Source organism: Juglans regia, chromosome 4, assembly GCF_001411555.2.
Source record: "Juglans regia cultivar Chandler chromosome 4, Walnut 2.0, whole genome shotgun sequence".
NCBI lineage: Eukaryota > Viridiplantae > Streptophyta > Magnoliopsida > Fagales > Juglandaceae > Juglans > Juglans regia.
Genome location: NC_049904.1, coordinates 34,199,672 through 34,227,272, shown reverse-complemented (window position 1 = coordinate 34,227,272; position 27,601 = coordinate 34,199,672). Strand labels below are relative to the sequence as shown.

The 27,601-nt window shown below is 32.9% G+C and overlaps 2 protein-coding genes across 3 annotated transcripts; one reads left to right on the top strand and one right to left on the bottom strand.

Moving 5' to 3' along the window:
• Nucleotides 1–11,495: 11,495 nt before the first annotated feature.
• LOC109005338 (protein BUD31 homolog 2-like) lies at nt 11,496–14,431 on the bottom strand. Of its 2 annotated transcripts, none has more exons than XM_018984222.2 (5): nt 14,326–14,431; nt 14,183–14,240; nt 12,842–12,943; nt 12,543–12,730; nt 11,496–12,101 (listed from the first exon to the last, which is right to left on the bottom strand). In XM_018984222.2, the coding sequence occupies exons 3-5, from the start codon at nt 12,933–12,935 to the stop codon at nt 11,946–11,948; spliced, it is 438 nt and encodes a 145-aa protein (XP_018839767.1). In that variant the 5' UTR covers nt 12,936–12,943; nt 14,183–14,240; nt 14,326–14,431; the 3' UTR covers nt 11,496–11,945. The 2 variants fall into 2 exon arrangements, with proteins under 2 accessions (XP_018839767.1, XP_018839768.1); XM_018984223.2 differs by having other exon boundaries at nt 14,183–14,237; nt 14,326–14,428.
• A 6,607-nt stretch (nt 14,432–21,038) lies between these two features.
• Nucleotides 21,039–27,384, top strand: LOC109005334 (serine/threonine-protein kinase D6PKL1-like). The gene is made up of 3 exons (XM_018984214.2): nt 21,039–21,222; nt 22,231–24,188; nt 26,170–27,384. Exons 2-3 carry the CDS (start codon nt 22,429–22,431, stop codon nt 27,014–27,016), a joined length of 2,607 nt encoding a protein of 868 aa, XP_018839759.1. The 5' UTR covers nt 21,039–21,222; nt 22,231–22,428; the 3' UTR covers nt 27,017–27,384.
• Nucleotides 27,385–27,601: the final 217 nt, after the last annotated feature.

The following is a 27,601-nucleotide window of genomic DNA, read 5'->3' as shown; positions in this document are numbered from 1 at the left end:
ATAGGCTACGGCCTCTCTTTCTTTTTCTGCAATGAACAGTACTGCAAATACACAGAATAAATTTTTCCAGAACCTCCATCAATGCTCTCTGTTTTCGGTTTCCTTCTTGTAACCGATCACTTACACCGTATCTGATCACCCTCTGCCCCAAAGCAAGCTTTGCGGCTCGTCGGTTAAACCGCGTGAGACCACATCATTAATTTCATGTCTCGAACAAGACAATAAATTATATCTTAAAAAAATAATTTCATTTATTAAAATAAACTTTTTGGCTGATATATTTCTTAATGGTAAGTATAAGTTTTTAAGTTTTTTTTTTTTTAAAAAGAAAGTGGATTCCATAAAAAACAAAAATGTGAATTTTTTATATTATTTTATAAAATTTTACTACTCATCATCTCATACATTTTCTTTTAATATGATTTATTTTTTATAAAAAAATTTAAATTAAATTTTAAATTTATATATATCATTATTTATTTCTAAAGGAGTGTTGAGTTTAATTATTACATCTGGACAAACTAACTATTTTCTTGTCCAAATATATATCTTCTAGAATGTGTTTCTAGAGAGTCCGTCATGTGTGTGTATTTAATATTGGTCACTGTTGGCGTTGAAAATACGCCGACAACACGGAACATATCTGCATCATTGGCTCAACTCAATCAATCGCGCTCTGATTCTATTACCATAAGAGAAAATTATTTGTAATAGTAAATAATATAATTTTCGCATAATAGTTTTAAAAAATATATAAAATATAAAATAATTATTTTTTTAATAATAAATTTTATTATTTTTTTAAATAATTACAAGATATTTTCGCACTTCATAATTATATAACTTCATAATTATATAACATATATTTTCAAACTCTTGAAAAGATCTACCAAGCCCATGGATAAAAGATACGAATATCAGTAGGCGTCTTTGGCAGGGTTGAGTACATTATATATCACATGTGTGTGATCGAAAATGTATCGTTGTCTGATCATGTCGAGGGTGTATCAAGAATTGGTCCACTCATATATTTACTCATATAAACAACATAAATATACGTTGTACGATCATCACTGATTAAACAAACAGTTAAAGTCAATACATTTGGGATCTCAAAAATATTTTTTGATTCAATCATTTAGCTAAGGTAGCCACTTAAACAATATGATCACTAGTACTACATATTCTTATATTATATTTTGTCGTTGTTAATGACGTGTTTCAAAAGTCTAGTATATTAATCAGTATCTCTTTATGTGGAAACGCATGACAGTATAAACTCGAAGCAATAAGAATAATATTTTATTTTTTTATATCATTATCGACATTAAAAATCTTGGAGATTAATTAGACTTTCAATTGGATTAATGACTAATTTGCTTATCATGAATTAATGATCTCCCACTACTACGTACCGAAGGTGTTTAATTAATTATACGTTCACGATTGAGCTAAATCTTGATCATCTTGTACATGATCTAGAATTTCAGTAATAAAATCTCATATATATATATATATATATATATATATATATTGTATGATGGTTTGGCATGGGTGTCTTTAAAGAAAAGCTCGCAAATTTGGAACATCCAATTAAAAATAAAATTAAAAGACCCGGCCATGATCATCATGTTATACATTCAACGTACATTTACTTAATTCATTCAATTAATTTAACGCAATATATGATATCTTATATGATATGAATAAAGGTAGGTGGTGTATAAAATTTCATATTATTTGAGAATGAGAAGTTTTTACTCTTTATAAAATTTTAATAAAATTCTAATTATATCATTAATTAGTGATTTTTTTTTAAATATAAACTATGTAATTTAAACTTTCTGTTGAGACATTACACAGTATACATCATCACAATGATCTTTTAGTTTAAACAAAACTTTATTCGCACTTTTCGTGTTATATTTAAAAAAGTAAAACACTTGCAATAATATTCGCAACATTTTATTGACTCAATCCCGCCAAGGGTGGTGTATATAATTTAGTTATTTATTGATTTCTGAAAGGATTAATTAGTTGTCGTATTTCCCTTAAAATAAAAAATAAAAAAATAATTATCGTATTTGCATAGAATAATATTAGAGAGAAATCACTATAACAATATATATTTTGTACTCACTACATAGTTTATTCTAGTTGATTGTTTTCAACACTTACTTGGAGATATATGTGGTCTAAATGATGCTACATCATATATGTAAAATATATGCTCTTAACAGTGATTTTTATTTATATTTATTCTTTCTAGGAGTGTAAATTCAAATCGAAAAACCGGTTCGGACCAGATCGATTTTACCGGTTTTGAACCGGTCCGGTCCGAGACCGGTTCTTAGAATGTGAAAACGGGTCAATTCCGGTTTAGGAATTTTTTGGACCGGACCGGTTGATAAAAAAAAATATAAAAAAAATATTTTTATATATAAGTTTTATATATAATGTATAATTATAAATTTATACATCAAATGTTAATTTATAATTTCATATATATATATATTCATATATGAAATAGTTTCATATTATAATTTATAAATTATTACATTAAATGTTAATACAATATATAAGTTTATAAATAATACTAATAGTCTAATATAGACTATAGACTAGTTATACTTATAATTAATACTAAAAGTTTATAACTAATACTAATATTAAATATATAATTTATAACTAATATTAATATATAACTTATAATCATACCAATAGTCTTAAAAAAATCAAAAAATCTGATCGAACCGGATCGGAAACTGGTAAAACCGAACCGAACTAATGCGTAATCGATTTTAAAAAATACAAAATCAATACATACCAATTAGATCTTAGATTTTATTCAAAATCAGATCTGACCGGATGGTTACACCTCTAATTCTTCCTATATAATATGAAGTGATCGGCTCGAGTTGGCCGCAGAGTATGCGCAGTAACGTACGTATATACCAATATTTAATTATTATTTCTTTTCAGCCTGGCTAGCTTGCTTTGCTTCAACTTCAACCTCGATCGATGAGTACCAAGGGGAGTAATTAATAATAGAAAAAATTATACTTCAGCATATCATTTAATAATATATAAATGGATATTTAATTGATTGAGAAAATATAAATCGCACTTTACTGTGTATAACATCTGCTGCACACTAAGTGTATTGGGTGAAAAAAAAAAAAAGCCACAGCACTGGTATGCTGCGGATATGGGCTGATGCCCAGAATAGCTCTTAATTGATTATCTATGATTCTATATCTGGTCCTATCCTATGAATACGACATGCCGTTATCTGTTTTGTTTTTTTTTTTTTTCTACAAAATCAAATGATATAACATTATTAGGCCCTGGCTCTCCCCAAGCTATGTAGGCTATAAAATATGTAAGTATCACGTATTCTTTTTTTAAAAATTAAGTAAATATAGAATTTACATAAAAAATTTAATTTTATAATAATAAATCTTACTATTTTGAGTGTGTAGTACTTACACAATTCATAAATATATCTAATATTACTCAATTGTAAAATAGTGCCAACTACGTACAAGATGCACAATGATTCTTGTACATACCTACTTCAAGTGGTCTAAACTGATTTGGTAGAACCATTATTTATATGCATTTTGTGATGATGTTGAACCTCACCAAGGAGTAGGACCGTTAGAAGTATTATTTAAATGCATTGAAGGTAACTAGAAAAGAAAATCCCTAACTGAAATATCAATGTAGCTAATCATAGAATAAACAAGTATGTATGCTTATAATTTACCTTGTTGCTGCACCTGCGGCACCTGCTTCAGTTCGAAAGCAATGGGAAAATGCAGCATACTTCAATGGTAATAGTGACTCAACAATAATAGAATTCATATGAATCCCCCCACTGGAATCTCTGTTGTATCGATGAGACATTGGTCACTACCCTAAATAGAATAAACATGATACATGTCCAAGAGTTAATCAAATCTATATATGAATTACAGTGAAGTTAGTGTGGTTTGAAAACATAACTAAAGACATCTTACACCAATAAAAATCTTGGAATGAGATTTTTTTCTTGCCCAAACTATAATACGGTAAAAAAGCTTTATATTTGTCATATTTGCATATATATTTCTGCTTGCGATGTGTATTTTATCATGTTAATGGGGAGTGCGCACTGTGTGCAAGGAGATGCAAGGTGAGAATTCTTCGTATGTGGTGATATACTTAATCTGCTATGCTGATATACTTAATCTGCTAGAGGAGAATTTTCGTATAAGATAGAACAAGACTTCGAAGACGTGGGATGATGTACTACAGCGCGAGTATGATGTTCAGAAAAGGGAAGATAAAGTGAGAGAGATAGTAAAGAATCTGAAAAATGAAAAGTAAAAATTATTATGTTTGTACTGGGTTGTGACATTTATAATAGTGTTAGCTTGGTTCGGATAAATTCCATGTAAAAAACACATTGTATGGATTAATTGGGTAGTTCATGAATGGAAACAACTTGTAAATTGTATGGATTAGATGGGTAGCTCATGAATGGAAATAGCTTGTAAATTGTGTTGTGCATATGGATGGCTCATGGATTAACACCATGTTATTATGAAAACCATGTAAATTTTTTGTTGCTAAATCAACCTGTGTAAGGGTTCTTATGCGTTGTTTCTGTTTTTTCCCCTGCTATCTTTCTATTGTTGGAATATGGTCTTACAAAGTAAATTAGGCCACCAAAGACTGCAAAAGATATGCCAAAAATGCGTCCAAGCAAGTATTCATGTTTTCCTGTTGATGCAGAGCATTCATTTGTTCAATCTGCCATTAATTACTTTACTTACTCTTCGGCCATCTTGTATAACAGAGATGATAATCCAATAATATTTGAGACTATTCAATGCTACTTGAAAGATGCAAAAGTAAGATTGTTGCTCGCATCAAAGGCTGTAGACAAAATGAGTGTTCCCATGGGTTTCAAATTGGTGAGGGAAATGCTGAATCTTACAACAAAAGTAAATGTTTATTGTTTGTACTGTAATGACCATAAGCCACAATGATGAATCTTACAACAAAGATACATCGCCACTGTCCATTACAAAGTACAAACCAACCCCACCAATTTTTTGAAATTGAAAACCATTTTAAAAAAAAGGAAAAAAAAACTTACTCTTAATAACATATAGAGATGACTTAAGAACTAATTCTATAACAAGGAAGGTGAGCAAAATTCCTAAACCCAAAAGACTCAACACTCTCTAGAGAGGTTGCTGCATGATCACAACCAAGGGGCTAGTGACATTATGCTTCCCATAAGACCATACAATAGAGCTAGTCCGCATTCTAGTACTACCTGGGGGAGCTTAACTGCCCATTGTTTGCACCCACGTCCTTATGGCAACCATTCATCCTTTATCAAGCTTCTGCAACCATCAAATAGAGTCATTCCTTGCCTGTCATACATTTTTAAGCAGGAGAAGAAAACTAATCATTTGTATACTCTATGTTAATTGCATTAATTAAATCTAAAACAATTGAACTAGAAGTAACATACGTACAGTTACTGTTTAAAACTGCACAAGCTAGAAATCAAATAAATGAGCTCATGCTCTTAGACCTGCATTAACCCATTAGATACTATCATTACATATAAGTCATGTCCAAGCTACTAAGGAGAATTCCACTTTGTAAGTATATAATAAAACACTATATTATTGCTACTTGGAAGTGTTCCAGCTAAATGTAGAAAAGAAAAACTCACCATTCTTAGGTAGTCATCAACAAAACATTTAGGGTAATCCTAAGCTGCTCCAAAGTCAATAAGATTGATTACTTTTGTTGCCTCCTTGAACAATAAATTACTCCAATTAGAATCAGTATGCACTTGATCAAAGACAAAAACACACCATAGTTAGGGGAAAATCAGCTAAGTGTCAACAAACAATAGCAAACTCATCATGAAGTAACAACTATACCATCCATACAAAACCATGCGTGTGCTAAACTTACCCTTTTATTAACAATGGTTCATTAAAATCCTTATCAATGGAACCATTTCCTTAAGCTTCAAGCATTTTGATCATGTTTGAACGAATTTACATAGCAATATTAATATTCTTCAAAATTAATTTCCATTCACGGATTAGCTAGTGATCTATTCCTAGGTATTTTTTAGCCTTCAAGTACATTCCAATTGTCTCTTGTCTGCAAAATCATTTCATGATCTTCCATATGCCATGATAGGTGCAACATGCACCAGATCTAAATGTAGGTGTTTCTAAAAATAAAAACATCAAAAGAATTTATGTCCAACATCTTACTAGAAAATGTGCCTCAATAAGGGCAATACGCACGTATAAGAGCAGAATGAGTAGGCCACTGAAACTAAACAACTTCAAAACTATTTAATCCACTATGTAGTTCCATTCATGTCTTCAAAACCCAGGTTGTATTAACAAAAAATAATAATTTAAAGACCCCTTTTTTTGGAAAAAACAGTGTTTTTCTCTATGCCCTAAGCCACAATTCCCATTTTAGAAAACACAAAAACCACATATCGATGTACACATGAAGAACATAATAGTATGGACAGGAAAATGGTACAATATTTACCTACGAACCTGGTTTGGCGAAACAAAGTTGTTGGAGATGTGATTTTTGGTCCGTTCAATCAGCTCGCAGGGAATGGTGGCGCTAGGCAGACTTAGGAACATTGCGAGGTGGCATTGAACAGAGAGATGCCATTGCGAGGTGGCGTTGGGAAGAGGAAGCCAACACTGGTTTGTGGTGAGGAAGAAGTGTGGGTTTCGCGAGATTCAAGTCTAGTTTACTCCGTTCAACAAGTTGGTGGGACTGGCCAAACCGAGGAGCGCCGCTTGATGGCGGTGACGAGAGATACGAAGTCGCCGAGAGGTGGTGGGTTGAGGAAGCTGAAGCGGGTTGGTGTCGAGGAATGAGGGTGTTTTTGCGGGATGAATTCAAATGAGGATGAAAAGAGGAAACCGATTTTCAAATTGAATCAAAATAACACACGTTTTGGTTAAAAAACAAAACAAAAGACCAGATGCAACCACGTAGTGTGTGCAATGTGTGCACAACTACAGTGGCCGGTCTGTAGCAATACTCATCTATTTAAGATGAATTTTTATATATTTGGATGTTAATATGAGTTTATATGCATTAATGAGAAGTTAAAGAATGTTGTGGGTTCTGCGTATAAAGATGAGTTGAGTTGAAAATAGTTGTGGGTCTCACGTGTAAAGAGGTCGTGAGTTAAGATGAGTTTAGTGATTTGAAAGTTAAGTGTTTGAATGTTAAACTCAACTTAAAATTTAAATGACCTGAGTTGATCTTAGTTCAATCTAAATTCCAAACGAAACCGAGGATATGTTTCCCTTTTTTTCAAATAAAAAAAAGTATCTAGTTAAGAAATTACCATGTATTTTTTATATTGATATTGATAGATAACAAAATATTAAAGGATTAATCTTTTCTGATTAATTCATTATATAAAGGATTATTTGTCCAATTAAATAAACAACTTAGATAGATCCTAGAATCCCAAATACCACCAAAATTTCATAATATTAACCGTATGGGGTATATAAAATTTTGATATAAATTTCGGTGTCCCACATTGTGCCTGGAACTCAGTAGATGGGGTGGTAGTGGTACATGCAGAAATCATTTAGCGCTTTTTCATTTTTATATAATTTTTTATCTTATTTGATCTAATTATTATAATTTTTTTTTAATTTTTATATAAAATAAAATAAACAATTTAATTTTTTAAAATTTAAAATAAAAATAATATTAAAAATATATATTTTAACATTTATTTAATTTCTAATTTTTATCTTAACTTATTTTATCTTATTTATAAAAATAAATGAAGCTTTAGACGCTAATGTCTCATTTAATAGATTAAAGTTTTTTACTGTGTTGCGTCTTTATATTTTTAATATTTATTTATGGAAAGATGGATTTAATATATAAAAATTTATAGTATTAATTAATTTTAAGATTCTCGAAATTATTTATATATCTTAAGGTTATAAAAATATTTATAATACTAAATTTTAAAGAATTTTTCTCATTCTATGGAACGACGAATATATATATTTTGGACGATCCTATTTTTTTTTATTTCAATCTATAATTTAAACTCGAGGCTTCAGCGTGGTTTTCAGTGCCTCATTTATAAAGGACATTGAAAGACGTTGTCATAAATGCTTTTTGTGAATTACGATGTACTTGTTAAAGCCCTGAAAAACAGACTTCAGTAGTTCAGTTTTTGTTCTCTTTTTCCGTTTCTTGGCAAAATGGTTGCAAAAAATCTACTCAACCTCTTACTATTCATACAATCTTCACACTTAACATTATTTTTAATTTTATTTTTTTTCTTTTATTAAATATTTATTATATAAATAATGAATAAATAATTTAAAAAAAATAAATTCAAAAAAAAATTTAAAAAAAAATATTAAAAATTTAAAAAATTTAAAAAAGTATGGAGTGTGGAGTGTGGTGGAGGTTGTATAGCAAAGCTCAAATGGCTGAGGCTCTTAGCTTGATTAGAGCACTCTCGTTAGAATAGCTAAATTAAAATACATTTTTTATGAATGTAAGATGAATTTAACTTTTAGCTATTCCATTTATATAAATCTCTACATTGGAATAGCCATTTTTTCATTATATGACAATAAAATAATATAAGATGAATTTAATTTTGACTATTCACATCAAATTTCCAAATTGAATTATCTATTTATTCATTATATAGTAATGAGTAATTAATAATTTTAAAAATTTTTTAATTTTTTTAATTATGAATTTATTTTATTTTTTCATATTTTACTATCTATTCATACAACCTCCACACTTAACATTATTTTTAATTTTAATTTTTTTTTCTTTTATTAAATATTTATTATATAAATAATGAATAAAAAATTTAAAATAATTTAAAAAGAATAAATTCAAAAAAAAATTTTAAAAAAAATATTAAAAATTTAAAAAATTTAAAAAAGTGTGGAGTGTGGAGTGTGGTGGAGGTTGTATAGCAAAGCTCAAATGGCTGAGGCTCTTAGCTTGATTAGAGCACTCTCGTTAGAATAGCTAAATTAAAGTACATTTTTTATGAATGTAAGATGAATTTAACTTTTATCTATTCCATTTATATAAATCTCTATATTGGAATAGCCATTTTTTCATTATATGACAATAAAATAATATAAGATGAATTTAATTTTGACTATTCACATCAAATCTCCAAATTGAATTATCTATTTATTCATTATATAGTAATGAGTAATTAATAATTTTAAAAATTTTTTAATTTTTTTAATTATGAATTTATTTTATTTTTTCATATTTTACTATTTATAATATTATATATTAATTTGTAATTGTATTCTAATTATATTTTTTCAATTGTCATTTAAAATGGAGAGAGAAATAATTAATATTAAAAGGAAAGAGAAAGAAATAATATAAAAATGATTTGACGAATGAATAGTGTCTTCCAAATTTAGAAATTAGTTTAGATATTACTGTAGCTATATTCTAAATATTTGGAATATAGCTAATTCAATGTGAGCAATTTATCCACCTAATAGCTAAATTCTCATTGGATTTAGCTTTTAGCTAATCCAATGAGAATGCTCTTAGATTTGAGAATTTGAGAGACGGTATGTTGAGAACTTGAGACAGTGGCCGGAGCTTTTGAAAATTTCAAAAAAAAAAAAAAAGTAATACTTTTTATAGTTAGGAGTGGTTTGAGTTTTGGGTTGAAATGATTTGTTAATAATAAAATAGAAGTTGAATTATTTATTATATTTGATGTAGAAATTTAAAAAAATTATTTTAGAATTTAAAAAAGATGAATTATTTATTAGAGCATTGGTTTTGGCTTCATCAAAGTTATCTCTAAAGTTTGATGAAAAGTACATGATTTCTATAAATTCAAAACTTTCCTAGCTATAACTACACATTGAATTAGTCATTGAATTCATCAAAATAATAATATAATATTATTTTTTTTCCATATTTTATAATTACACTAATCATATGTTGATTAATAATTTAATTTGATTATTATATTATTATTACAAGATGGTTGGAGATTAAACATGAATAAAAAAGACATTTAGAGATTAAAAGTGAATAAAAAATAGATTTGATGAATGAATAGTTAACCTTCAAATTTGAAGAAACCTATACATTTATTGTAGTTCAAAGTTTCACATTTATCTATTTGATTAATCCAATGCAGCTATATTTTAATGAAATTCATCAAATTTTACATTTGGCTAGGCTTTTGATGAAGCCAATGCTAATGCTCTAAATTTTGTGTGAAAATTTAAAAAAATTATAATGATGAAATCAAATAAGTTGAGATGAATTGATGTGAATTTTGAATGCAAACGACTCCTTAGTCTATATAGACTTCTCAAACGAATAGTGTTTATATAAGTTTATACAATTATATTTAAAAAAATTTAAAATTATAATAATATATTTTTTAAAATGATATTTTTTTTCTTTTAGCAATGAAATTGCACACGCAATTTTCTATTCATGACTGTAAATAAAATTTCTTTATTTCTTTTTTTAATTTAAACGCGTTCAAATTTCTTTTTTTTTAACCAAAAAATATTTAATTAAAATATTTTATCAAGTACTTATATAATAGTTGGGTGTTGGTATGATTAGCAGTCGCACCGCACGCAATGATTAACGTCATCCTAAAGAATTAAACCAGATCCATAGTTAAAGATATCTCACATACATTGAAGAACGAAAACCCACATGAACATCAATATCAAGGGAATTCAACCCATAAAAGAAAATAAAACGACAAGAAATTGAAACATTCCATGTCAAAAATAAGGCGACACGATACAGATCACTTTCTCAATTTTAATGGGACAGACAATGAATAGGATTGAGCACTCAAAACTATTTAGCTACTAAAAATAATAAAGGGTCCCCTATAAAATCCAACCTCATCTTCTTCATAATTCCAACTTAGACCAAAAGCATCAAGCAATATGCCTTCAACTGTAAGAAAGGAATTATACCCACCTAGAAAATAAATATTCAAATATGTTGGTCCTCTATATAAATATTTAACATTATTCAAAATAAAAAGACACTTAAAATGCGCTACACAAACGAGTGTGATTAGAGATGATAATTAATGTACAATAAGAATTAAGATGGATGAATAAGTCAAACAACTAATAATGCTGAAATAAAAAAAACTTATATTTCTATTTGAAGTTTGTACCTAACATTACTCTAAGAAGTCGATACCCTAACTTTCCCACTTATATTTTGTCTTTCAGTAAAACTATACCTTAATTTGGATGTTTATAGAACTTGTAGTAGTGGCAATCACTGGTGTTACTTCCACCAATAACAATGGCAATTGGACATTGATTGGTAATAATTGTCTATCTAAAATGCGCTCCACTCAATAATACATGCTCCTTTATTTTTACTTATAGAAAGTACTATTTTCCACGTAAAAAACTGTTAAATTAACACGATAAAGTTATGGTAATCATCACAGCTCAAATGTCACATACAAACTCACAAAGAGATGGCTGTCACCTCACCCATCCTAACTGATAATATCTAAAGAACAAATTTAACTAGTCGACCGCAACAGACTATAGCAAACATTAAGGTTTCATAGTACTTTATAACAAATTTAAAACTTGAGCACAATAAGCAGCATCTAACCATCGATGGTGGGAAACATCGTACTCGATGCAACTCAAAACTTTAAGAAAGATTTTCGATTCATGCTCTTTAACTCTCAAGCTATGTTTTGGTTAATTCTCAAAACAAATACAGAAACTCTGCCACCAGTTACCTAGGGCCAGCTTTAGAATGATTACCAAGAAGAGACTTTACACATTGCCGAAACCGGGAATCTTGTCATTCTTGGAAGACCAGCAGAATCAATCCCCACTTGCACAGCCCTTACAACCACAATGGACACACTCAATAACCTTCTCCTCTCTCAGATGCTGTGGCACCCGGCACACACAAGTGGTAGCAAAATTGTGATCCCGTGGTTGAATGCACCTCAAGCAGCAGAGACGTTCATAACCTGGCTGCAATTTAAACAGAATTCTGAACTTCAAATAGGGAAATTGATGTAGAAACTTGCGAGGAACCAATGATATCATTTATAATAGTTCCATAGATAAATAGACAGGAAAATATTCATGCTTTCATGGCATATTCCTTGGTTTTCCAAAGAAGTTGTATACAGTGACATTTCATGTTAAATATTTCCCCAATTATGACACTAATTTGAATGAATCACGTATTTTTTCCTTATACACCAATCGCTAACATCAGGATTTATTTATTTATTTGATAAGTAAATCCTGATGATGATGATGATGATGCTAACATCAGGATTTATAATATGATTTTGAACATCTTGCAGGTGTTTTTTTCCCGAAATCAAGTTCATGCTTATACTCTTCTACTATGTGAATTACGTGTTTATGAACTACAGCTTGAGAATTAGAGAATTAGAGACAAGCCTTTTTCCATTTCGCAATTAGAGCCTGGTCAGCATAGCCTTGATCCAAACAGAACTCGTACAATTCCTTGGATATTTCCTTCCTCCGGTGGTAAAGGTCAAAAATGTAGCGACTCTTCTGGTGTGCTATTTTAAAAATAGGCCATAATGTTTCACATTTTCTCTTACCATCATGTGGATCATTCTCAGCTGATCAAAGAATAATGACTGTTAGTTTCACTGTGTTCAGTGAACTATGTGAGAATGAATAAAATAAAATAAAAGCTGTGCCAACTATGCACTAGATGGGAAGACGCCAACCTTCTCTCATCTTTGCTTGCAGTTCGCGAAGAGTTGGCTCAATTAATTCCCAGCCCTCTGGGTATTTAACACGGTTTGTTTTCACCTTTGGCATTCTTCTACCTGCCAAAGTGCGGACCACGTTTAATACCTAAATTGATACAAACTGCCCGACCTTCCCCCACTAATTCCTTAAATACATCTACCATTTTAACATGAATTCACAAGGAATAATGTAAAATATATCCAACAAGAATGCAATACTATAAAATTGTTTATATACACAAGCATGAGCATATGTTTGAATGTCCAACACAAACTCAAACCCAATAATGGGCAATGCTTCATCTCCACACAAAATAGGTCTAGTATTTTCTATATTATTATACAATGTTTTAAAATCATACTCAAGGATAAATGTACTCAAGTAGCATTACTAGTTTACTACATCTACGTGCAGCAAGCACAACAAGAGGGTGTCCAAAATACAATGTATTACAGCATACTAAATTTCTATGACATGAAGCAGATAAAGCCCTTGTCCAATGACCACCACCAAATTTCCTTAACTATCCTCAGAGCATTTCATAATCAAAGTTGGTAGATGTAAAATAGAACTTTAATCGAATTTAAGACTTTGCCATCTAATGTACATTTTCCAAGCATATTGTTAGGAAGACAAACACCCGAGGCCTTGATACTTCAACCCAAAAGTCAAAAGAATATCAATCGTTCACTCTTGTTTTTTTTTTAATAAGTATCAACCACTCACTCTTGTTACTACCACATGATGCGCTACCTGACCATTCAAAACTCGTAGTCACCCTCACACGACAATCTCAGCCCCATCAAATACTATATAATATTTATCACCTTTGTGGACGGAGATGGGCACGGTAGGAGCATATATTGTGAAGTAGATCAGTCCCTAATCCAGAGACACCCAGAATAGGATTTTTCATATAGTTCTTATGCTTTGCTTCGGCGCAGAAGCGAAACATACAACAACTCAAAAGCCATATTAAAGGCATGTCCTTCATAGTCACAACGTAAAAGAATTAACACGCGCGCGTGCGCGCACATACACAAACACGAGAAATTCCCCATTAAGGATTAAAAGTCATATAACAAAACTAAGAAAAAATTCTTGAAATTGCACGATCTCTTAAAATACACCCAATTTTCTGATTCCCGTTGCCTGAAACATGAATCCCACACCAACCATACCCCTAAAATCCCGCTTTCAATGGTATTCAGAAGAAAATACAGAGACCATAATGAGCTCAAAACTTCAGAGTCCCAGCAGTACGATTCTTACAATGGAAAACAAAGTGAACACCCAAAAGCCAAAACTCAACATACCTCCGAGTCTTTAATCAGTAAGAAATTTTGAGATTCGAGGTTCAGAAGCTTAACTCTGCTGCAAAACTGCAAGAATTAGCTGGACGTAGGGTGTAAGAAACTTTAAAGCACAATAATATATAGATATATAAATATACATATACCGGGAGAGAGAGACGAATTCCGGGCGAGAGAGCGAGCAGTGATACGAATGTTTGTGTTTTTCACTTCTGCAACAAAACCTTGATAAAGCTCTAGCAGGCGACGCCCTCATATATGGTACAGTGGAGGTGGGCAGCTGGACCTGACCGGCTTAGATCCGTGCCAACATTAGGAACAAATATTCAGCATCGGCCCATGAATACAATATCAAGAATAAAAATAAAGAAAAACAGATCGGGCCCATCAGGAATCATATCTCTCACCCGTTAAAAGGATGTTGGGCTCCGACTCTTTTAACTCAGAAATTCTGAATCGGAATAGAGTTGGATTTATTAAGATTATAATATAAATAATTAAATGTATATATTTTTTTTAATTTAAATATTTGAAAGAAATAGTAATTTTATATAATATCAGAATAAATATCTTAAATTCCAACTCTTTATTCTACACTCTATCTTATTTAATTAAATATTTTATACATGTTGATCTAAAACAATAATCGATGAACCAAGGATCATAACACTCTTTTAGCACGTGAGCTATGATCTAAAATAATAGGCATCGTTTCATTTTTCACGTAGAAGTTCCTGCATGATCCCTGCGCCAAGTCTTCTACGGATATCATTTTCCATCCTCAAGTTACCGGACGATATGGAAAATAAAATAAACCGAAAAATTAAGTTAAGAAAGAGGCCGCCTCAAAAACTCTTGAGTGCAGTCTCTAATGGCAAGAACAAAAACTAAATTCGAAGAAGGTGGACACTCCATGCGAAGCTCGAACGTGATGGTTCCATAATTCCATTGTCTTCATCCGAATAATGTTGATTGTTTTACGTACACTTTCATATATAGTTTTGCTTCAAAGTACCAGCATTTTCCAGCCCCCTCATATCATGGAATTAAACAGTGAGATCTGTAAAAAGGTTCAAACGCCAACATGTGAAGCCCTTTTCTTGTTAGTTAATATTTTGGTAATTTTCTCTTCGTCTTCATCATAATCAAAATGTTATCTGTATACTTATGTGGTACTTAATAACTATTGGAAAGTTCTTAAAGGCTAGATGATCAGCGCCATAATTGGATCATATTCATGAAATAAAAGAATCATTTTTTATTCAAATAACAAGAGTTTTTTAGAAAGTACTTGTGTCTTCCCAGTTTTCTCCCATCCCAACTTGTGAAGCTGAAGATTTTTTTTCCCTTTATTTACTCTTCCAAAACCCATTAATCATGCATGGAAGGCACGTGGATAGCACCCTTTGTGCAATGTGTTTTGTCCCCGTTCCTTGGCGAAGAAATCTACAGTGTCTGTACGCACGTGCAGCAGCAAGTCTTATACCTATTTAAAAATAACTGCGTGAGTGTCGTTTATCCAAAGATCAGATCTGCATAATTATCCGGTTAATCCCAGAATCAGGAAAGGGAAATAAATTAACATGTTAAAAAACAGAACATTTTGTGTTGTTTTTCCCCCTCGAAAGGGATGGTTGTTGCTTGTCTTCTTCCGTTCTCACACGTCCACGTCGTCATCAAATTACCATAAAAAAAACCCAAAAAATGGTTGCATTTTTAAGTTTATAAACATTATAGTAACGTGAGGAGTCAGGTGGCCATATTAACTCAACATTAGACATGCACTTCACAATATCCCATGAGTCACATCTGCATTGGATTCTCTAACAACCAAATCGGATCTAATTATTTTATACTTAACGTGAGAATCGATGAAATTAGCCAATGAAGATGGACAAGAGAAAACAATAACTATGGATTTGGTTCCACCCTCTCCCCTCCTTTCAAATGTCGGAATTATTTATAATATTTTGTTTTATTATTTATTTTTATTTTTTTTGTTTTTTATTTTTTCCTGTTATTTAAGTGTTTTCTGTCCATAATACCAAGAAGCATTGATCTATTGCATACCTGCCTCCTACGACCACCACGTGTCAAGCCAGTAAACTTTCCAGCCATCGATATGTCGAAAGGTTGAAGAAAACTGCTAAAAAAAACTACACGTGAGCCTCACACATCGCCACATCAGTGAGTGTTTGCTAGCGTTACGCGCAGCACCACTAAGATCAGTGACTTCAGATCTCTTAGATCCAACCACCGTTTTTTTTTCTTAGAGTGGTGCGTGATCCACACGTGCCACCACAGTCAGTAGGCATGCGCAGAAAATCGAGTGACCCGGCCCGTTCGAGACCCTACTTGACCCGACTCGACCCGAACCAAACTGAAAAATACGGGTTTAACTCTTGATTGGGTTTGACCCATACAACCTGCTTATAAAATCTACAGATGAAACCCAAGCCCCTTCCAAAATCTGTTTTAACCCTTCTCTAAATATCGAAAATTATTTCAGGATAGTGAAAGCTGTCGTTGAAGGTATTATCTACGAGATTTCATAGAGCTAGCTTTAACTTCTTTAAAGCTAGCCTCTCCTTGAGCTTCGACATGCGTATAGAGTCTCGAAGTCTTCCTTAATTTTGTAGTAGCTGTGGAACGCGTAGGTGAAGTTGAGGGAGGAAGACTAGTTATAGAAGACGGGACCAATGGTGAGGTGGAGGACTTTGTCGATGGAGACTAGGTTGTTGAGCTTTGTGAGTTGGGAGTGTGACTGTGAGAGAACCAAGATTGCTACACAAACATGGCAATAGACTCTCCTTCTCTAGTTCATCTCCTCTTCGTTTTAGGCTTGCAGTAGCTATGCTGGTCCTCTTTTGGACTCTTGTTTTGAAGAGAACAACATGCTCAACATGGGTCTTGGACGGTGCAGAGCGGCTCGAGCGGGAGTATGGCTTGAAGGAAAATGAGGGTTGAAGACGAGGGGAAAAAAAAACACTGGTTGACCTAATCAAGAATATGCGGGTCCGGTCAATTCTGTCCAACCATCAAGAAGTGCGGGTCGGGCACAAATGTTGAACGGGTTGCTCGGGTTATAGCCTTAACAGTCAGTGTTGGTTCTATGCTGGTGTATTGATGTGTCATCCGGTTGCTATGTCCTTATGTTCATTCTTTCCCTAACCGATGATAAAGATAAAGTGGTCGTGGAAAACTTCTACAGCTAGTCTAAACAAATAAGATGCAACACACACTGTCTGACTACGACTTTTAAGTTTAATAGTCTGTTTATCAGACTATTCAAAAACTTGGCTTCCCCTTATTGGAAAATGGGTAGGAGCCAAATCTTGCCTCCAAATCCTTTTTTTTATTTTTACCGGTGTTGTGTTTGTTTACTTTAGAATGATTATTGGAGACTTTCACCTCATTAAAATTTGTATCATGTAATTCTTAATTTATCTATAAAACTGCTTGCTTATGGTAAAAAAGAAAAAAAAAAACTGGTTTCCAATTGGCTAAAATCCATTTGATTGCTGCAGTCCGCAGACCTCAAGCTAGCTATTGTCTTCCATGACAACACTTCCAAATAATTAATGGAAGATGATTTATATATAATATTTTTTATAATATTTTACATAATTATATTTTAAATGAAGAATATTTTTATAAAATAATTTATAAAAATAATATTATTTTATAAAAATATTTTTATTTTATAATATATTGTGAGGATATCATTATTTATAATTAATTAGCTGTTTAGTCTGTCATGGAACCCTGGAAGTATATTTGATTATCACTAACGTGGGATCCATATATAGAATAGTCCATTATTATTTCATGCTACATTTTCGGAAAGAAATATAAATGGTTACTAAAAAGTGAGGTCAATCTGTGACCCTTTTCATTGGTCCATTTTGTCTGGTAGGCAGAAGATAAATATTGAGTTGGGCAGAATTAATGGGGATGTCAGTGATGACAGGAGACCAGTGATGAATAGATGTAGTTGGCATAATGTGATGTTTTGATGTAGCCAATTACGTCCTTTCTTGCTCGTTTGGGTTGCTTTCACAGGTGGTGTTCTTAGATATGTCCAAGTCCAACCATATACATCGCAATTAATTGAGATGATATTTTATATGGAATAAATTTTCATAATCTTTTTATACTCTATATTTTATATATATTTTTATTTTTTATTGTTTTTTTCTTTTATCAAATATTTATTATGTGAATTATAAATAGAAAATTTAAAATAATTTAAAAATAATAAACTCCAAAACAAATTTAAAATATATTAAAAAATTTAAAAATTTTAAAAAATATAGATTGTAAAATGTGATGAAGGCTGTGTAGCAAAACTCTTTTATATGAAAAATCTATTCTATCGTTTTTTTTATTATATATTCTTATTATTCTATGTGATATTAGATAATAAGTTCATAAATAAAATATAATACAATCATTTAATATCATATTATAAAATAATAAAATGATGATAAAATTTAAGATGATGAATAACATTATTCATTTAAATATATTTATTTATTTACAATAATAAAGCCATTTATTTTTTTATATAATAGTTAGGTTATCCATTTATACGATTCATTCTTTAGTTAACTGATTTAGTTAGTTTAGATAGTGAGTTGATATGAAATGAAAATTCAAAATTAAATAAAATATTATTTTTATTTAGAGATTTAAAAAAGTTGAATTGTTTATTATATTTTGTTTAAAAATTTAAAAAAATTATAATAATTAAATAAGATAAAATGAAATGAGTTGATATGATTTCACTATCTAAATTAGACCTTAGTGTCACCAACATTGAAGATAGAAAGAAGCTCATTCTCTCTCTAGAAAAACCCTCTCCCTTATTTCTAAAGTCTCCAAAACTCCAGATCAAACAAAAGGGGGTGAGAGCTTCGGCTCATTCCCCCTCCCATCTGTCTATTTTATTTGTGTAGTTCTTTTTTTTAGGCCAAATAAGGGAGGATCGCCGTTCGAGTTTTTCTAACCGTCGCACTTCTACACGCGCCCCACCAACATGACGTCCAGCTGCCAATCTTCAAGACTACCAAATTCGACGTCCATTGGAGTGGAGCGTAACCCGCACGCGTGAACAGTCTTATGCATGAGCCACTGTCGACCCATTGTGCACTCTTCATCTGTTTTTATTTTTCATGTTTCTTTCTTGTTTTTATTTCAATGTTTTGTAGTTGTTTTGTTTTTCTGTTTTTGTTGTTGTTTTTTGTTAACTCTAGTGAGGTGTTGGGCCTTTGGATCGGACGTAATTCGGGCAAGAGTTATTCGAGAATGGTGGGCGATGCTACGACCGGTGGTCATACGGCCGGGCTGTTATAGTCTGTGCGTGAGCTGGGTGCTCGTTCAGTCAATGCTCGAGATGTCGATACTTGCGGTGGGCATGACGTCCGGGGTCTCACCAGTGCTTGTGGTCATGTAGTTGTTACTGTGTTTATTTATAATTTGTTGTTAGTTTAGTTATTAATAAAATAGAAATAGACTATTGAAATTGGTGTCTATAGCAGTGTCCCGTACTCTTTCTATCTGGGAGGATAGAGGGAGCATTTAAGTTCTGTTTTATATAACACTTTTTCTATTATGAGAGAGTTTGTTTAGAAGTTAAGACAATGTCCGACACAAAAAAATTTATACGTGAGGAAGATCCAGAGCTGATGCGTAGTTTGACTTATAGTATGGATTTTCCATGTATTGAATTTTTTATGTATTGATAAGTTACAGTTGTAACTTCAGTTCATTAATGAAATGAATATGTTTCTATTAAAAAAAAAACAAAAAAACATAGAAGATAGAAATTAATTGAAGGTATATATATTGTGTAAAGTTAATAGACATACCCGACATTCACAAGATTCTGTTAATTAAATTAAGGTTCATAGAAAAGATGACAACAAAAACATATCCCGCTAGGATTATCAATGCAAATAATGTTCATTCGTAATATTGTAAATATTGAATTATATCACGAGAATACCTCGGTCCATTTTAGATCTACTAATTCAATGTTTATAATTCCCAATTATAAATGAGATTGCATAAATATATCAAGCTATGTAGTACATTAGATCTACTAATTCGTGATATCTAGATTTATTTTATAATAAAAGTAATTTTATAATCTAATATATTATATCAAAATATGCCAACTTGTATAATTAATTTTTTTAATTTTTATAAAATCTCTTTGTATTTAAAATATTTTTCATTATAAATTATACATGAAATTGTGAATTAAAATATAAAAAATTAAGAATAAAAAATGATAATAAGATTTAAATAAATAGATTATGAAAATATTGAGGAAATAAGAGCACGATATTTTTGAAAAGAATAATGTTATACATATCATTCTCATCTCATTTTTATTCTATGAGCAATGTTATACAACCTCACAACTTCCACATACCACATTTTTTAAATTTTTAATTTTTTTTGAATTTATTCTTTTTAAACTAATTCAATTCTTTTATTTAATATTCATATATTAAATTTTTTATAAAGGAAAAAATAACAAAAATTAAAAAAAATATAGTGTGTGGAAGTTGTATGAATAGTAAGAAGTTGTGTAGATTTTTTCATATAATTTTCCTTTTGATAAAAAGTTTTCATCCTCACATATTATTCTTTTTTTTTTTTAAATAGTTCTTCAAAAATTAAAATAAAAAATAATGAATTTATTAAGCAAAAATTTAATGAAATTTAATAAGTATGTTTATTTTATTTTATTTAAAAAATTGTCTTCCCTCTTCCTCGATACGCCCCCAACAGCTTTATATGGTGGGCCCTCATCTTCAAAATAATCAGAGCCGGTATGAAAGAAGAACAGTAACATTGTACTTAGCTCCTCCCTTCCCCCCTCTCTCTCTCTCTCTCATTTCGCCCACCGCTTCAACCTCACTTCTACCTTTAGGGTTTCTATTCCTTACTGGGATCCTGATTCCTTCCTCATTCCTCAGATTTCATGAATAAAGTTCTGCCTCAATGTATAAGCTCAACCGGAGTTGATTCTGGTACTGTTCCTCTTTCCGATCTCACGCTTCTTGCACTGCTTTAATTCATTTCATTACATATATTCATATATGTGTATGCATTTTGTATAGGCAAGTACTTAACAAATACATATACAGTGTTGGGACTTGTTCGAGGTTCCTTTGTCGAGATTTTGGTTTATGCAGATATTTTCAGAGTGTTTGTTTTTTCCTGGATTAGCTTTGAATTTTCATTATCTGTCTAACCCATTTCTCCTTGATTTGGTTGAAGTTAATATCGATTAGTTTTCTGAGCGTTTCTGCTTTGATTTGACTCGTTAGGTTAGTGAATCCCGGATGTGATTCGTTTTAATCAAGCCTAACTGGCAAAAGCTAAAACTTTAGCTGGTTTTTTGCTCCACGCTATTTCTGATCTATTTATTCGAGCGACCAATTGAATTCATCATCGGAAAATTTCGTAGGCTTCTTAAGTGCAAATGCGTCTACTTGCTTCTTTTTCGTTGTTTTGCTTTTCTTTTCATTTATTTATGATGTGTTATTTTCGGAGCAGACTGCACGCCATATAAATTTTTGATTCGTGATTAGATCACCGGACTGACCAGAGATTATTACTAAAGTATTCCTACTTCGTAAAAACCAAGATTGTATTTTCATTTAACATTTTGGTTAAAAACAAGTTATAGACGCTGCTGGTTAGATTCAAGCGTCTCGGATCTGGTACTAGGACGAGGGTTCTGTAAATTTGATGGCCGCTTTTACGTGCCATCTCAATATTTTTTATCTTGTGTAGCAGTGAAGGTTATAAAAATGTGAGCAAACGGGTAATTAGCTTATTGATGGTGTATTGGAATTTCATGGTTGAATTCAAAATTAAACTACTTGAAAATGCTCGTGAAAGAGATGTTAATGTATGCCATCGATAAGTGCACCTTCTGTTATGGTCATCAACCAATCATATCTCTGTTTTTTTGTTTTATCATGTAGACTTTTTGTTAACTAATGTTATCTAAATCTCGGTTGTCATTTCAGGGTTTGGATGCCACTGTTGGAGCCAGTGAAAGAAGTGGACAGAAAGGACCAGCTTTGAACTTTTGTGAAAAAGGGATTTACATGCAATGTGTTTTTAGGCAGCTGGCAATTTGTGTCTAAAATATAATAAACTTAGAAAACTAAAATTACACGTTGTTTGGCACCACATCCAAACAGCTTGAGCAGAGTAACCCAGTAATGGGTTCATTTTCTGGTACTTGTGAAATTGTTGAAGCAGGGGAAGAGCTGAATTTCGGTCAACATTCTAGGAGATCTTATGACAAAGATCAGAAGCTTCATAAGCTAAAACTCGGATATAAAAGTTCTCTTGAAGATGATATTAATCATCTTTTTGAGGCAATTAATCTTAAAGCTTCAACTAAGAGTGTAGTTCTTTCACAACACGAGGGATCGAGTCCTTTAAGGAAAATTCCCTTGAAACGACCAATTACGGTTGGAACGCCCCGTTCACCAGGAATGGGGAATTCAGAACCTGTGACTTTGAAGCAGGCATTAAGGGAGCTATGCCTTTATAAGGCATCAGAAACTGCTGCTATGAAACGGCTGTCAAAGTCAACCAGTTCTCCTGGAGTCTCGGAAGCCGGAAGGATAAAAACACTGTATGATGCTGTTGTAGTGGAAGCTAGTGGATCCGGTTTGTCCTTAGATGATGGTAAAGGGAGCGGGGTTGAAATATCAATCATGCCTGAAGAAACGAGATCCAATTCTTCTGGGAAGATGCCTGAGAATCTTCAAACGCAGACAATGAAGTCATCAAGCCAAGGTTCTCAGAATTCTCCTCGTTTTGCTGGTATTACAACACAGAATAGTACTGGGAACATAGCAGTGCATAGTGGGATTATTTCTTCAATATGTAAATATGTGGGTCATGCACAAAAGATCGAGCTTGCAAAGAAAGAGAAGCATACATCTGCACCTTCCCCACCTTCTCCTAGTGCCAGTGGCCACCTATCAGAGCTGCCTGAAGAAGATCCTGCCTCGTCCAATATATCATATAAAGCATCGGCACCAGAACTTGTACGGAAAGACAGGTTGAAAGTAGCACCTTCTTCTAGTTCACTTGTTGGCAATAGGGTAAGCAAGTTATCCAGGAATAACTCCCGCTCAGTCAAATCGGTTGTTAGAAACAAGAGTTCTGTTAAGAAGAAAATAAAGCAGAATCCAGGTTCTGCTGCCTGCACTTCCGGTTCATATAACAGTGTTAATATTGACTCGAATCCTAGTAAAATTCCAGTGGTTTGTGAGAGGTGCCAGTGCACTTTGAAGACTGAAAGTAAAGAGTTCATACCAGATTCTCTTATTTCCCACTCAACCAAATCTAATGATGAAGTAAACCCAAGTAATGGGAATTCTGTAGCAAGTAAGCCATGCATTGCTTCAAACAGCTGTAATAAAAGCAGAGCTGTTGTTATGAAAGTAAAGAAAAACATAAAATCAAAAGAGAAGGGAGAATTTTCGCAAAGTTCAAAAAGTAGCCAAGGTGAGTATAGTAGTAGTACAAGTATTAGTGATGAGAGTAATGTGAGTGGGTCTAATTGTGGAAACAGACCTCACATGTCAAAGGATGTGAGATGGGAAGCCATTCGTCACGTACAAATGCAGCATGGAGCCCTGGGTTTGAGGCACCTAAATCTTTTAAAGAAGCTTGGTTGTGGAGACATTGGAACAGTATATCTTGCTGAGCTGATTGGTACAAGTTGCCTATTTGCTATAAAGGTCATGGACAATGAGTTTTTGGCTAGAAGGAAGAAGATGCCAAGGGCTCAAACCGAGAGAGAAATATTGAGGATGCTGGATCATCCATTCCTTCCAACACTTTATGCCCAATTCACATCAGATAATCTATCATGCTTGGTTATGGAGTATTGTCCAGGTGGAGATCTTCACGTCCTTCGGCAGAAACAGCTTGGCAGGAGCTTTCCTGAACCAGCTGCAAGGTAGAATACTCGAATGATGGGTCCACTTAAACTTTGGTTTGCTTCTATTTTTTTTCCCTCCTGACATCACACACAATCAAGCTCTGAATTTAAAATGAGATATATCCAAGAAACAATAATTTTTTTTTGATATGTAAACAATTTGTATTAGTCCAAGAATAGGCCTAGCCCAGTATATACAGAGACAACCCTAACTAGGGGTTCTCAAGAGATATATCCAAGAAACAATAATTAAGCTAACATATTCTAACTCATTATACATAGGCTAGTTGATATGTGTATTTACTGGATTATGAGCCTTTTTCAGTTTACAATTTGGTAACTCTTGGAATATATGTGTAACGTCCCAATGGAAAGCCTAACTCACATGACCTATACTCCAAAAATACTAGTCAATGATTCAATTAGAATTCCATTGGAACCATTATAAAAAGCGAGAACTTCTCCTTCCCAAGCAATGTGGGATCCCATACACCATCTACCGTTACACATCATATGGGGTTATCATAATTTCCCCCCTTAAATTTCGGACGTTCTCGTTGGGCTAGTCCATCGTAGGTGGCATGGCTCAAGTCCCACATTTCTGGTTGGGCTAAACTTTGATACTATATGTATCTCCTAATGGAAGGCCCAAGTCACATGATCTATATTTCAAAAGAACTAGTCAATGATACAATTGGAGCCCTATTGAAATTATTATAAAGAGCAAGAACTTCTCATTCCCAAGCAATGTGAGATCCCATACGCTACCTACCCTTACATATATGGGGTATCGCAATATGATATGTGAATTAGTTATTGAGTACATTATTTTGCACTAGGTGGATTCTCTTACATGCTTAAAGTTCTTCATATCCTTATTTTTCGGTTCATTTGAAGTTAATGAAGCAACAATGATACTCATTTGGTGATCGATAGTCACCTGTTTATATTATCACTCATTCCATGCACATTTGTTGATTCAGTATGGTAAAAATATTTAAACGGTTGCTGCTTCCTGTGCGCTTTTCTATTTTAGTGTTTCTCTAGCCAATCCAACATGGATGCATCTGTGTCTGTCTGTCTCTCTGTCTCTGTCTCTCTCTCTCTGTTTTTTTAAATTGGTAAGTCGCATGTGTGTCCAATGGATCTGGAACCCACTTCTTTGGGGAAATGGAAGAAGTACCATTTGAGTTGGAGCTGACTAGCACTAAACCGAGCCATTTTAGATTCAAAGGAAAATATGTCGTGCCTCCACCTTCAGCTGACAATATGTCCCTCTGCCATGTTGCAACTTGCTGACTTGCTTCTTCACTGCCACGTTGAAATTAAGCAGCATTATTGCTAGTGCTCTGAGATGCTAAGATGCTCACTGCCACCAAGAGCACCTGCATTTAAATTAACTCAGCACCTTCTGACCATCTATGAAACCGCTTAATTCTGCATTCTCCACCTTTAGCCATACTTGGCAGGATCTAATGGCCACTAATTCAGTAAGAATGTTTTGCTTATCAATGTCCACTGTTCACCAAATTATGTATTTACCTATGATATGACTGCTTTCATGAATTGCTTCAACATCTGCTTCATCTGAAAATAGAAAGAAACCCAAGATTCTAGTGACACATTAATTTGTGTTAGATGCTAACTTCTGCCCCGCATCCTTATCATGAATGCTCGGCATGCAGAGCAGCTCTGAAGGGTTTCGATAGCTGTGCAAATCAATTGGGCAACTGCATATCGAGTTTGGGTCCTCTGAGCCTATATTTCTGAAGTATATCTGCATCTGTTTTGTTCGTGAGCATTGATGCTAGGATTTTATCTTAGCAAAATTAGGCCAAATGGAGACTTTCTAATAACTTTTCTCATTGGGATAGATTTGGATAGTGAGATAAAATTTTTTGGTTTTGGATGTAAGTATAAAATATTATTTTTTAATATTATTATTGCGTTGGCCATCTACATCCTTGAAAACTAATTTGAACTTCCTCTGTAATTTCAGGTTTTATGTTGCTGAAGTCCTGCTTGCTTTGGAGTACTTGCACATGCTTGGCGTTGTGTACCGGGATTTGAAACCAGAGAACATTCTTGTTAGGGATGATGGTCACATTATGCTCACGGATTTTGACCTCTCACTCAGATGTACTGTGAGCCCTACTCTCCTGAAATCATCTTCATCAAATGCAGATCCTGTAAGGATGTCCGGTCCATGTACAGGTTCTAGTTGTGTTGAGCCTTTCTGCATCGAACCATCCTGTCAAGTCCCATGCTTCAGTCCTAGTTTTTTACCTGCTGCTGCAAAAGAAAGGAAGTTAAAAGTTGATCTTGCTGCCCGGATCAGATCATTGCCACAGCTTGTGGCTGAGCCTACCGATGCACGATCCAATTCCTTTGTTGGCACCCACGAATACTTGGCCCCTGAAATCATCAAAGGAGAGGGTCATGGAGCTGCAGTTGATTGGTGGACATTTGGTATCTTTCTTTACGAGCTTCTTTATGGAAAAACACCTTTTAAAGGTTGTAATAATGAAGAGACATTAGCCAATATAGTGTTGGAGAGTCTCAAGTTTCCCGACAGCCCACTCGTCAGTTCCCATGCAAGAGATCTTATCAGAGGGCTGTTGGTAAAGGAGCCTGAGAATCGGCTGGGATTCGAGAAAGGTGCTGCTGAGATTAAGCAGCACCCGTTCTTTGAAGGCCTGAGCTGGGCATTGATACGCTGCACCATACCACCAGAGCTACCCGAGTCTTGCGAATTTGGATTTCCAAACACTTCTCCCCACGAAACAAAGAGCAAGTATTTGGACTCCAAAGCTACAGAAGAGCACCTGGAGTTTGACTTGTTCTAGAGAAAAGCACCTGCTTTGGGGAAGAGAGGCTTTGTGGGTTAGGTCAGTTCTTTATTCTCAACTCTCCTCCTTGTTGTAACTAGTCTGTAGCGTAAATGTAAATGTGCTGGTATATACTTGGGTAAAAGCTTGTCGGTTAAGGTAGAGAAAGTTGTAGCTGAGGATTTGATATACGTACGGTGTCGTTCTCCGTCCAAACTCACGGAATATCGACACCATTAGACACTCTAATGTCAACCGATCGAATGTCAACATTGAATACACATTCATATTCGCAGCGAATACCATCAGATGTCGATTTAGTTGCGTGAATTTCATGGATATGAGATCCTTAACATTCGTTATAAAGTGAAATGTTGGGTGACATGTTTGGCAAGGAAGTGAAGATTTGAGTTTCTTCTTAGAATTGGTTAAAAGAGTAAAATCCGGACATCCATCGCGTGTAACTCTTATAATGTCTTGTGAATCTTCTGGAGAATATTTAGGATCACATAGAGTTTTAGATATGTTTGGTCTGGAGAATATTTAGGATCACATAGAGTTTTAGATATGTTTGGACAGTGAGATGAAATATTTTGATTTTAG

Bases quoted from the DNA above. Each gene is read 5' to 3' on its own strand.
- LOC109005338 (XM_018984222.2), bottom strand. From the start codon at position 12,935: ATGCCAAAGGTGAAAACAAACCGTGTTAAATACCCAGAGGGCTGGGAA. The intron at 12,731-12,841 runs GTTGGCGTCTTC...TTCTTTGATCAG, and splicing joins GCAAGCAAAGATGAGAGAAG to CTGAGAATGATCCACATGAT. The intron at 12,102-12,542 runs GCTTGTCTCTAA...TTTAAATTGCAG, and splicing joins TAATTGCGAAATGGAAAAAG to CCAGGTTATGAACGTCTCTG.
- LOC109005334 (XM_018984214.2), top strand. From the start codon at position 22,429: ATGGGTTCATTTTCTGGTACTTGTGAAATTGTTGAAGCAGGGGAAGAG. The intron at 24,189-26,169 runs GTAGAATACTCG...CTGTAATTTCAG, and splicing joins TTTCCTGAACCAGCTGCAAG to GTTTTATGTTGCTGAAGTCC.